Genomic DNA, 13,305 nt, shown 5'->3' with positions numbered 1-13,305 from the left:
TTTTTTTTTTTTTTTTTTTTTTTTAAGATAAAGCATTCTTTTTTTTTTTTTTAAACTTTATTTTATTTATTTATTTTTATGTGGTGCTGAGGATTAAACCCAGTGCCTCACACTGCTAGGCAAGTGCTCTACCACTGAGCCACAACCCCAGCCCCAGTCCTATCCAGTTCTGATAGTTGAAACTTAACAAGCATTCTCTAAATCAAAGTACTGTTTTTTTTACTTGGTGAACACATCTATATATTTTTTTAAAGTACTTACCATAATTTCTGCTAAGGGAACAAATGCAATAACAACTTTGTTGTCCTGGCGAGTCTGGATTTCCTGAATGTTCCCTCTCCTTTGTGCTAAATCTGCCAGGACAGGGCTGAGGTATTCTCTAATCACTGTAACCTCAAGATTCATCAGGGGCTCTAAAACTTGCTTGTCAGCTTTCTTCAGAGCCTAAAGAGATTAAGGAATGTTAACTCCTCTTTCATAAACTGGAAATCAAGTTTTTGCTAAAGAAAAAAGGAAAACAAAGTGTGAAATATGATATATCAAGAAATTTGTAATGTTTTGAACAACCAACAATAAAAAATTAAAAAAAAAACCAAATGATAAAAAAAGAAAAAAGGAAGATTCATAAAAAATGAAATACTGCTTATACTCTTAAACCAAGGGCTCTAGCAAACCTGCCTGCTTTAACTCTCTATCCATAGAGATCATGTTTTATAAGTCAAGGACTTCAGTATTTGCTTATACATACTAGTAGACACATGCCAGAGAGGGCAATCAAGGAGGGCAAATAAAGGAGAGCTTAAAAAAGCAATATAAGAAATTTAACACAGATAATAGAAACATTATCATTTTAAACGATCCCTTTCTTGTATAACACTTTGTTCAGAATCTTAAGACTTCAAAGGCCAACCCAGGCATAGTGGTGCATGCCTGTAATCCCAGTGGCTTGGGATAGTGAGGCCGGAGGATCTCAAGTTCAAAGCCAGCCTAAGCAACTCAGTGAGAACCTGTCTAAATAAAATACAAAATAGGGCTGGGGAATGTGGCTCAGTGGTCAAGTGCCCCTGAGTTCAATCCCTGGTACCAAAAAAAAAAAAAGACTTCAAAGGTCAAGAAGAACAAGCACATAAAGAAAAAACATGGAAAATGAAAATGTCTTTCAGGGGCTGTAGCTGTAGCTAAGTGGTAGAGCACTTGCCTTGCACACCTGAGGCACTGGGTTTGAGCCTCAGTACCACATAAAGAAAATGTCCTTCAGGATAAAAGGATGTAGCAGGAAAAGGTGAAAAGAAGAAATAGGTTAAAACTAAAGACAACTCTATAACTAAAGGGGACATACTGTGCCCATGGAACTCTTCTCAGTTCTTTCTCCTTCAGAGTCTTTTCCTTAACAGTATTACCTAATTGCAGAACTTAAAAGCACCTTCTGCACAGCTTCCACAAAAATACTCGCCAGTGCACAGTCTGCTCCAATGGCCAGCTTTGGAACAGTGTCTGAAGCTTCTCCATGTACCCCAAACTCAGTTCATTTTCTTCTCTAAATACTCCTCTGCTTCTCCCTGTTTCTTTTTTGTTTTTTGATACTGGGGATTGAACCCAAGGGTGCTTAACAGCTGAGCCATATCCCCAGACCTTTCTTTTACTTTACTTAGAGACAGGGTCTTGCTGAGTTGCTTAGGGCCTCACTAAATTGCTGAGTTTGGCTTTGAACTTGTGATCCTTCTTCCTCAGCCTCTTGAGCCATTGGGATTACAGTATGCAGCTTGTCCATTTCTGCTGATGACATCACCAGATTCCTGATCAACTGGACATGCTTTTTTTTTTTTTTTTTAATTTGGTACTGGGAATTGAACTCAGGACACTTAACCACTGAGCCACATCACCAGGCCTTTTTTTGTATTTTATTTAGAGACAGGGTTTCACTGAGTTGCTTACCACCTTCACTAAGTTGTTGAAGCTTGCTTTGAACTTGTGATCCTCCTGTCTTAGCCTCCCAAGCCACCAGGATTACAGGTGTACACCACAGCCCCCACTGGACATGCATCTTCTACTTCCTTTTCCCAGTAAGCTGTTAACAATTCCTTTCCCATTGCTGGTATCCTAATTCACACCTCATCTGCTTCCTGACCTAGATAATCTCTTCCTTATTTCGATCCCTTCTGTACTCTAATTATAATTCTATCTTCAAACACATTATTCCCAACTGTTCTCAGAACAGAGTTCAAACTCCTTAATACAGCATATAAAGGTTTCTCTACAGTGACCTCATTTTACTTTTCCAACACTGTGTTTGCACTACTCCTCCCTTCATCTGTTACATTACCTAAAGGAATGCTTTTCTCTCTGTCTGAAATCCCCTCTATGTCCAAATCCTTCCAAATCAACATTGCTCAGATACTATGTTCTTTCTAAAAAGTCTCCTTAATTCTCTCCTCAGTTTTTATGGTATTCAACCTATTATAATACTTTGGCTATCTGGCATACTTATTTCCCTTACTAAATCACAAGTTCCTTTAGATGGAAAAATAATAAAATTGTCCTATTTGTGTCCTCATGTCCAGTGAACTATAAGCACACTATAGATGGCTCAATAACTATGAAGCACCATTAACTTCTCATAAGCAGTCCTTTACTAGAAGATTAACAAGGTAGGAAAACTTCAGTAGAAAGATTTCTCTAGTTAATAAATTAACATCTAAATGTATGTTCTGTAAATTAATTCTCATTTTCCAGTATAAAAAGGCTAATCAGAAATACTTGAACCTCTTTTTTTTAAAGACATATTACATTTTGAAGGACAATATAATAGGGTTAATGTTAATTTAGAAACATGCATCTTTTTAATTACTGTTATTTCAGTATTAATTTAAGGAGAACTTTAAAATTTACTTGAAGGTAAATGTTCTCAACAATAAAATCATGACTGCAAGTGATATTTCTTACTCTTAAGTGAACAATATTTAGTCTTGCCGGGTGCAGTAGCACACACTTGTAATCCAGTGGCCCAGGAGGCTGAGGCTGAGCCAGCCTCAGCAACGTGGCAAGGCCCTGAGCAACTTAGTGAGACCCTATCTCTAAATAAAATATTTTTAAAAGGGCTAGGGATATAACTCAGTGATTAAGTACGGCTGGGTTCAATCCCTGGTGACACCCTCCAAAAAAAAAAAAAAAATTTTTTTGTCTTAACTTTTCTAAGCATAGCTTTTTCTTTTTAAAATCAAAAAGCTTTTTAAGGCATGAATTGATATGAACATACACTATATTCAAAGATATGAAAAATTGTACTCTGTATGTGTAATGAGAACAGTAAAGAATTCCACTATTGTGTATTTAAAAAATATATAAAATCAGTAAAACTAATAAATAAATAAATATTTAAAAAAGAATGGCTTAGAAAGCTTTGTAATAACTAAACCATTATTTGTTCATTTTGTTGCCTTTTAAGAACAGATTTTAAGGAGGATGTTTTTTCTAGAATTAGAATGGACTGCAAAGTGACTGAAATAGTGAAGAACTAAGCTTGAAAACCAGATGATGTTGCCTCTTATTTCTATTGACATTCTTAATGAAAATAAGAATACATATTCAAAATTGAATAAAATATAAAATGTCAAAAAAAAAAAAAAAGCTTTTTAAGAAGTATGAATTTAAGGTCTAGGGGTGTTACTCAATGGTAAAGTATATGCTTATTAGCATGCATGAGGCCCTGGGTTCAATCCCCAAACCAAAAATACCCTACAAATTTGAACTTATAAAAAAAACAGTAAGCTCAGCCTTCTTAAGTCAGGAACTTGGAGTGTTTATAAGTATGGACGCAAATAAAACTGTACAGAGAACCTGGTGCAGTGGTGCACACCTGTAATCCCAGTGGCTTAGGAGCCTGAGGCAAGAAAATCACAAGGTCAAAACCAGCGTCACCAACTTGCTGAGGCCCTAAGCAACTCAGCGAGACCCTGTCTCAAAATAAAAAGGGCTGGGGATACGGCCCAGTGGTTAAACACCCTTGGGTTCAATCCCCAGTACCAAATATAAAAAACACAGAAAATGAGGTCTGAAAAACAGTCAACTTTTAGAATAAACACACAAGATCAGCATTCAGTACACCACACTCCTATCGATCCAGCTCTGGTGGGTCACTGAGGCAAGACGAAGAGGATCTGTAACACTCAAGGACATTGCTCCAGATAACCATACCAAGGCCACAGGCTTGATGCTTTAAGAAGGGAACACATCCTAAATGTGTTATTCAGTAGGACTTTTCTGATTTCTTGATGAGAGCAATCTTATTAGAATAAACATGATCTGTAAAATTGGAGGGAATCAATATTGATCTTCAGTGTCCTTTGGATTATCGTCCAGGGCTGAATTAACCCCACATCTGTCCTCTATACAAACCTACCAACCAGCTTGTCTCTAAAGGCTCATATCAGGGATGGAAAAGCACAGAATGCCACTTAAGGAAATTTATCTCTTTCCCAAAAATCAAGAGAATATTTTAATTCCAATCTGTGTTACTAGTAATTTCTAAGCTCCTCTTTCAAATAAAACTTGTGATTTAGAAACCAAAAATTCTCCATAACAACACCTATTAACTTTAAGACTCAGAGGAAAGAACTGAAGGGCAGGTTCTGTAAGCACAGCTGCCTGCCAGATCAGTGGTACACTCAGTAATCAAGTTAAAGCAAAAGGATTAAGACAGTCTATACCTTCTGTACACATCTTGAGACACAGGCAGAAATCATAGTTGTGGAGGTACCAGGATGAATTACCAGCGAATGTAAAGTAATTACCACATCTTGAATGGGGGATCCAAGCAATGGTCCTATACAAAGAGGGAAAACTGTATTAGTATTCAATATGTAGTAAGGAGGAGCAGAAGTGCAAAGAAACAGAAAACACTAGTGAAGTTAGGAAAAGACTAAAATAATCTAACAGAAGCAATGATTAGGAGGCTGGGAGTATAATTCAGTGGTACCTTATATACTTAGCATGTGCAAGACCCTGGTTACATCCCCAGCACCAGAAAGAGAAGTGAAAAAAATAAATAAAAGAAAGAAAAAAGAAAAAGGATGACTAAATGGTCAGGTGGAATACTATATGCTTACCTTCACTGAAGTATCTTACCTTGAAGGCATGCACTGTGAATTCCATTTTCAATGGCCTCTTGGGAGGCCTTCAAAAGGTCTTCACTGACACTTTCACCATACTCAATCACTGGCACAACAGATGGCTTTTCAGTTGGCCTTGCCTCTAGTTCTACAGTCACAAGATGCCGTTTGTCTCCTAAAATTCTATCTAAGGTATCTAAGAACAAATTGAACATGATCTCAGAGAATTGTTCTGGAAAGGTACTAAGGTGTTATAATTGGCAGAATTACAATCAGTAAGCTCACAGTCTCAAAGAAGATAAAGTAGGAGAGATTTAATAATGGTACTAAATACCATAAATACTATTAAAAAAATAATAATCAGGGTAAATAGTTCTACCAGATACAAAGCCTCTTCTTCCATGTTTACCACCGTTAAAAACCTGCTCTGAACCACCTGCTAATAATGCCTTAGTGCGAAAATATGTTGAGGCACATGATATTATATTTTCAAACTTCCCAAACATCTTTTGAGATGGAAATTCTTTAAATTAAAAGCATTTATTAAAAAGTAATAATGAAATGATAAAAAAATTAAAGAATACAAAAGGCTAGCTAATGAAAACTTTTAATACTGCCTACCTATAAACTGTTCAATATCATATATTCTTTCAGCAATATTTTATGTACTTATTGTTTATGATTTCCTTCCCAAAAAATAAATAAAAATGTTTTTTATAAAACTAAAAACAGCTATTACCAAACTCAATCAACAGCTATTACAAAACTCAACAGCCAACAGCTATTACCAAACTCAAATATTTAACTAAAACAAAAACTATGAGGTATTTATGTGAATCACGTAACACAGTGACTCCAAGCTCAAAATCATAATGTAATATGATCCCACCACTAGTTTTTTGAACATTTCTTCTTCCCATATCACAATGTTCCACCGCCTGCTTATTTTTGATAGTAACTTGCTCCTTATTAATACTTCCTACCCCCTTTTATTTCACAAAAAAAATAATAAATTTTGTATTTCCCATCTGTTAATTCCAATATCCAAAGTCTTAGCAGGTCTGACTGACGTTTTGTTATTTTTACTGTCCTTTTTTTTTTTTCCTTATTGAGCTTTTTCTCAGTTTCATGATTTAAAAAAAAAAAAAGAAAAGAAAATCTGAGTTTATAGTCCTTCATCTGTGGGAATTTGAGGCCTGGGTTGAAGACCTACCATTCTCTGGAGAGGTTTTTTGATTTTTCCCTGGGATGCTACCAAACAATGAACACTTAACACTAAATTCCTTTTGGAGTTTTTAGGTCATATTGATTCTGTGAATTAGACTAAAAACCCATATCAGAAGCCTATAATTAAAAATTCTCAAAAATTTTGCGGCTATCTTCAGAGACAACCATGTTTCCTTGCTCTATGCTCTTGTGGACATTTTTCATTGTTAACTCTTTCTATCAGGATGTGATTCTCCACTGTTGGGTTACAGATGATAACAGATTCGATATCTGTTTCCTCTTCCTTTTGGTCTCTGGAAATTTGTTACATTCTAACTAGGTCAGACATTCTAAGGGTATTATTTGTTTGTTCCAGGTATACAGTCCAAAAACAGAACTCTTGCATCATTTGTTCCTATAGTTTAATTTTTTAAACTTTAGTGAAATACAATCACCTAGACATTTCATTATTTATTTATTTATTGTAACTAGAGATTAAACTCAGAGGTGCTTTAGCACTCTAACCCTTTTTATTTTTTATTTTGAGACAGGGTTTCACAAAGTTGCTGATGCTGCCCTTGAACTTTTGATCCTTCTGCCTCAACCTCCTGAATAGCTGGGATTACAAGAGTGCACCACCATGCCCAGCCTTCACAAATTATTGAGGTACTTAAAAGTACCTGGTTATACTGAACATCTTTTTTCTACATTATTTCACAAACCTATTTTCCCTTGGGGTTGGGTAGCAATAATAATTTTGTTATTTTGCTTAAAGGAACTAATCTGAAATTATATGTAGAAAAGCCATGAGTTCTCACATTTCAGACGAAAAATATAAAAACTATACTTTCTCAAGAATATTATCAGTAAAAGATTTCCATATTTATTAAAGTAGAATTGACTTTTCCCTTCACTTTTAGAGTAAAAATAACACACTGACTTCAAATTCTTATACTTGTTTGGTGATGAAGATTGGGATAAGCCACCCATTTCACTGCCTTATCATGCCCTATGACCAATGAACAGCACATCAGTTTGATGAGTGGCTCATCCAGTAGATGTTGTCTATGGTAATGACACAGGACAGTCTGTTTAAAACAAATGAAAAGATCTATATACATTAAAACTGTGGAAGACAGTAGTGACTGTGAACCCTATATTAAGCAATTAAACAGAAAGAGGAGAAAATAAAAGCATCAAGACCTAAAGCTTTTATTTTTTACCTGTGGCACGAACTGAATTTAGGATGGTCTCTCGGTATGCCACCTGGAGAGGCCCTAGATAGGTCTCTAGGCCATATTCCCTCTTGATCCGGTCATGAATAATCTCAATATGTAATTCCCCCATACCACATAGGATAGTCTGGGATGACAAGGGAAAAAGGATATGTATTGTAAAATATTATATAAAAGTATGATACTAATATGTATTTAAGTAATTTTTCATCAATTATAAACTCAGTTTCCTTTGCAATTTCTTTAGTGGGGGGGGGGGCAGGCTTCTACATCAAAAGTTTTTTACTTTTCTGACTAGAATAATAAATCAAATCACTTGGTTATTCTCTCCTTCCATGACAGTTCAATTATAATCTGAGTTGGTTGCATCTAACTAGAACCGCACTTCCCAACAACAAAGCTAAGCTCTAGCCAATGGAACATGAGTGCAAATAACATTTACAACTCCTGGACTATGCCTTTAAGAGGAGGGTAAAGCTCTTTTTCTAATCAATGAAGTAGGCAACTGTGCTGAAACTGGCTGAGGGCAATACCACGTGAACAGAGAAGACAGCCTTCTCCCAAAACATTTTCCAACCATCCTAGGTACCTTACAGTTTTATGAATAGTCAAAACCTCCAAACTCATTTGAATCTTCGTGTGACAGAGAAACTTTCACTTTTCTGAATCAATATTTTTTTTGGTCCATGTTAGAACAACCAAACTGGCATCAAAATCAATGAAGTAATCATTTCTTCTCAACAATGAAAGTTACACATAAAGAAAGTCTTTTGTGAATAAGAAAGAACACATTGCAAGGTGTATGTATTTGCTTTTGTTCATATGCCATTTGTGTACTACACCCAGAGAGACATGGCCTTTGATCTTGGCTACTGAGAGGTAGCCTTTGGAAAGTCCTACCTTATAGAAATATCTCGTGGGTTAGCCCATCAGACAGTCTAACAATGTGATTTATGATGTGGACTTTGGAATGAACCCATACTAACAACTCTACCTTTTAGAAAAACTAGAGACTAAACTATTAGCTCAAAACTATGGGAGGCCTAGACACTAAAGGTCAACCACAAAGGCAGTATGTATCAAGTTCTAATAAAAATTCTGAACACACAATTCTTGGGTGAGCATCTTTGTTTGGCAATACTCAGCCAGAAGGATAACATGTTCCTGAGGATGAAGGATGAAGAACACTTTGCATTTAGAACCCTCCCAGACTTGCTCCATGTGTCTTCTTCCTTTGGCTGGTTCTAATTTGTATCCTTTCATTATAGTAAAACTGTAATCCAAAAATTTTTTTTTTTTTTTAAAAAGGACTGCTTGGTATATAATTGCTATTTTTTAATACAAAGTTAAAAAGCAAATTACTTAGGAAAAAAGCAAGTTGCGTATAAATAAAAACAGAATGAGTAATATGTATTTGTACATATATATTTGGAAAAAATTATACTGTGCTGAATAATATAGCCCAGTTATAAAAGAGATACTTGGGAACAAAGAGTAGAAAGGCATTCATCAAGTTTCCACAGTGATTTCCTGTGTAAAATGGGATGAAGGGACAGAGAGGGGGACTTTAATTCTTTACTTCATACACTGCACATTATCTGCTATTTAAAAAAAAAAAAAAATTATTTACCATCTTTTAGATAAACTGTTTTTTGAATAAAATTTTCTGTTTTAGTTACTGTTATTGTGGTCTTTAGGATCAATTTAAATGACCACTTCTTTTACCTGGCATGAGGGAACATGAAATATTCCATATTTTCTGGATTAAATCAATTTATTCTTTCTAAAGACAAATTTATAATATTTAAAGGAATTACCTCACATAAATTTTGCCCTGCCCTCCTAAAAAGAGGTGCAGAAAGTTATTTAATTTTTTTCTTAATGAATCAGGAACACCTACTTTTCAGTGCCATATCAGCACCTACTTTAGAACCTATGTCCTCCCAAGTTATTAGACTGTATCTGACATTCCCATCCATTTTACATGTGCTAGTGTCATTAAAGCACCTTCCAGACCCCCTAGTAAAAAACTCTTAGTGTAAGAGGCTCAAGGCTTTGCCCTAAAAGTTAAACTTTACTCGAAATTTCACAGAATGCGGTTTGATGGAAGGTCAAAAAATGCAGTTTATACATAGGGAATTAAGGAGAATTTGTTTATTCAGCTTAATAATCAACATAAATAATCAGAATTTTATATTACAAATAAAAAAAAAAGCTATTTTTTTCAGGAGCACAGATCAACCAACATTCTAGACACATGTACACATGTGCACACACACTCACTGAAGCACTTCTGGGGTTAAGTAATAATGTACATACTTGTCCAGAGTCAGGATCTAGCCTTACTTTCAAACTGGGATCTTCACGCTGAAGGCATTTCAATGCACGATCCAAATCTAGGGGATAAACAACTGTTATCTTTATATTGCATTTTTTTTTATAATTACTGTATGTTCTAGTGGGGAAACTTGTTGAACAAGGGAATTTTCAAACTGCCATAAATGTTTTGTAGAAAATAAACCAAAGAGATATAATAGTGAGGGAAGGCTATTTGATACTGGATAATCTGGGAAGGCATCTCCAGGATAATTTAAGTAAAGACACAAAACAAAACAGCAAGCTATAAGCAAAATCTTTATGTAAAAAAAAAAAGGGGGGGAGCTAGGGCTGTAGTTCAATGGTAAAGTGCTTGCCTCGCATGTGTGAGGCACTGGGTTCAATTCTCGGCACCACATAAAAATAAATAAAGATACTGTATGTTCATCTACAACTAAATAAATATTAAAAAAAAAAGAAGAAGAATTCTAGATAGAGGGAATGGTGGTGCAAAGAATGATTTAATGTTAAAAAAAAGGCAGCAAGAAGGCTGACAGCCAAAGATATGTGGGTAAAATGAAGAGTAGTATCAATGAAAGGAAGATGTGTGGCAGGGATCATATCATAAAAGGTCTTACAGACCACGGTGAGAAGTTTGGGTTTACACTGTGAAGCACTGGAAGCACTTAAAGGGGACACTTGACATTATCTGATTATATTTTACAAAGATCAATCTAGGAGCTGAAAAAAATGCAAAATGACTTCAGAAGAGTGGCAATAATAAGAACCTAGCAAAAAAAAAAAAAAAAAGACAAAATTAAATCATGAATAACCAGATACTGATATGATCCCTCCATGATGATTTATCATAACCACAGGAGAAATGGGAATATACTATCTGCATTAAACACGGCATCTAACATGAAGTGATATTTTAATACAACCAATAATACAATTGATACTTCTTCTTTATAAAAGAACTTTATTTTCTTTATTTCTTTAGATATAAAGTATAGCTGAGACAAAAAAAAAAAAAACCCAAAAAAATAAAAAAAACTAAGCTACAGATTAATGAGCTAATCTATCAGTCACACATTCAAAGTGTTCTTGGGTATATAAAACAGGACTTCTAGACCTGTACTATATGAACAAAAGTCACTAGCCATTTGTATTATTAGTATGAACTGGTAGATGCTGTAATAAATGTAAAATGCACACCAGTTTATAAAAATTAATACAAAAGAGAATGTAAAATATCAATACTTTTTAAAAATATTGGTTTCATATTGAAATGATAAAAATACAGATTGAATATCCCTTGTCTGAAATACTTGGAACCAGAATAGTTAGATTTCAGAGTACTTTGGATTCTCAGGTTAGGGAAGCTCAATCTGTATTTGATATACTGGATTAAATGAAGTATATTATTAAAACTAATATTTTATTCAGCTGTAAGAAATTTTGAGTTACATATGTGGATCATGTTAATTTCTTTTTTAAAATTTTTAGCTGCAGATGGACACAATATCTCTATTTTATTTATTTATTTTTATGTGGTGCTGAGAATCAAACCCAGTGCCTCACACATGGTAGGGAAGCCCTCTACCACTGAGCTACAACCTCACCCCATCTAGAAAATGCTTTTAGACCCTTGACACTGGAAAGTAGGACCTAAGGGCCAGCAACGCTGGCATCTCCTAGAGACTGAGGAAAATGCAGACTGAGGTTTTAAACCTACTGAGTCAGAATCTACATTTTAACAAGAACCCCAAAGAGATGTACATACGCATTCAAGATTAAGAAGCATTATTTTAGATAGTATTTTAAATACCTACAGATACTCAATAACTATGTATGACTCTGGTTTTTGGAATGAAAAGGTAGTTTTAAACTTTATTATAAAATAAATTCATTCAAAAATAGTTAAAAAGACTTATCCTCTGGAGGGCTTATTGTGATGAAAACATGGTATTATAACAAAGGGCACTGAGTCCTATAACAAGACTATTGAGAAAATATAACAGGAGTACAGGAAAAGGAACATGTATATCTGCTTAAAATAAAGTTAGGGAGTCCCAGGAAGTCCCCGGCTCTCAGGGCCTAGGACTTTCCAGCCAATGCCCATTGATAAGACCTTCTTTGGACACAAAACTATTTCTCCTAAAGCAATTAAAGGTTTGGGTTCTTAGATGTAAAATTGGCTGGAGCAACTTAACTGCAATCTTGAAACTTAAGTTCTGGTCCTTACACTACATTTGAAATTTAAAATTACTTTCATATATATTTAAAAGAATTCATAGGTTACTTTCTTCAGGCAACCCATCCCTTAAACACCAGGTCAATCCTGAAATAACTAGGTGTGCCCACTTCGATGTAACAAGTGGCAGGATTCTTTTTTTTTTTTTTTAAATACTTATTTTTTTAGGTGTAGTTGGACACAATGCCTTTTTTAAATTTATTTATATGTGGTGCTGAGAATCGAATCCAGGGCCTCGCTAGGCAAACGCTCTACCACTGAGCCACAACCCCAGCCCAGCAGGATTCTTCTTTACATGATCCTTCTCCATCAGAGTCCACACTACACCTACTGGCCTGAGGGCATTTTAAGGTACCAGGAAAGTTGCTGCTATACCTGTCTTAATTTAAACGCTTTTCCTCACCACCTGGACAAAAAAGACCCAGATTCCTTCTATACTTGGGGCTTTCTTAAATCTACACTTAGATTTTTTTCATGTGAACTACACTTGGGTAGGTGAGGAACTGAATCCCTTTCATGGCTTAGGATTTTCTCTTTCTTTTCCCACTGAATCCTCCAGAAATAAAGTTTTTATTTTTCTATATCCTATAAGTCCAGGGAAAAAAAACTAGAAGGTCTGTCCTTAGTCTAATACAGCAATTCACCGAGAGCTTGATAAAGAAGCACAACTTGATTTCAGACATAGAGAAAAAGTAAACATTTTACAGGGAGATACATTCAGGGGTTACCATCCTAATGTGAAAATAGCCGAGCACAATGGTACATTCTTGTATTTACAGCAACTCAGAAGGCTAAGGCAGAAGGATCTGAGGGAGGCCAGTTCGGGCAACTTAGTGAGACCCTGTCTCAAAATAAAAAGGGCTAGAATTTTCAAGTATATAATATATTGTTATTAACTCAGTCACTATGCTATACTATAGATGTCTTGAATTTATTCTTCTGTCTAACCAAAATTCTATACCCTTTGACCAACATCCTCCCCTGCTCTACCCTTGCCCAGTCCCTAGTAACCACATTCTGTTCTCTGTTTCCATGATGATCTCAGAGGATTTTAGATGAACCTATGAACATTAAAGAATGAGATCACAGAGTGTTTATGAACTTCAATCATAAGGGTGCCATCTCACAATTTTTCTTCACTTTTCTTTTCTTTTTCTTTCTTTTTTTTTTTTTTTTTTTTTTT

The 13,305-nt window shown here is 35.1% G+C and overlaps 1 protein-coding gene across 4 annotated transcripts in view; it reads right to left on the bottom strand.

Annotated features, from left to right (window-relative positions):
- The window catches only part of Gfm2 (GTP dependent ribosome recycling factor mitochondrial 2), a 60,758-nt gene that overhangs the window by 16,591 nt on the left and 30,862 nt on the right, over positions 1–13,305 (bottom strand). For all 4 annotated transcript variants that reach the window (XM_015497790.2, XM_015497789.2, XM_048800134.1 and 1 more), the window contains 5 exons: positions 9,869–9,945; positions 7,538–7,676; positions 5,125–5,304; positions 4,707–4,822; positions 262–444 (listed from right to left, as the gene is read on the bottom strand). In XM_015497790.2, the coding sequence (XP_015353276.1) occupies positions 262–444; positions 4,707–4,822; positions 5,125–5,304; positions 7,538–7,676; positions 9,869–9,945 (695 nt within the window). The remainder of the gene's footprint in view (positions 1–261; positions 445–4,706; positions 4,823–5,124; positions 5,305–7,537; positions 7,677–9,868; positions 9,946–13,305) is intronic.

Source organism: Marmota marmota, unplaced genomic scaffold, assembly GCF_001458135.2.
Source record: "Marmota marmota marmota unplaced genomic scaffold, marMar, whole genome shotgun sequence".
NCBI lineage: Eukaryota > Metazoa > Chordata > Mammalia > Rodentia > Sciuridae > Marmota > Marmota marmota.
Note: the sequence above shows the minus strand (reverse complement) of the source record. Positions and strands in the feature narration are given on the sequence as shown.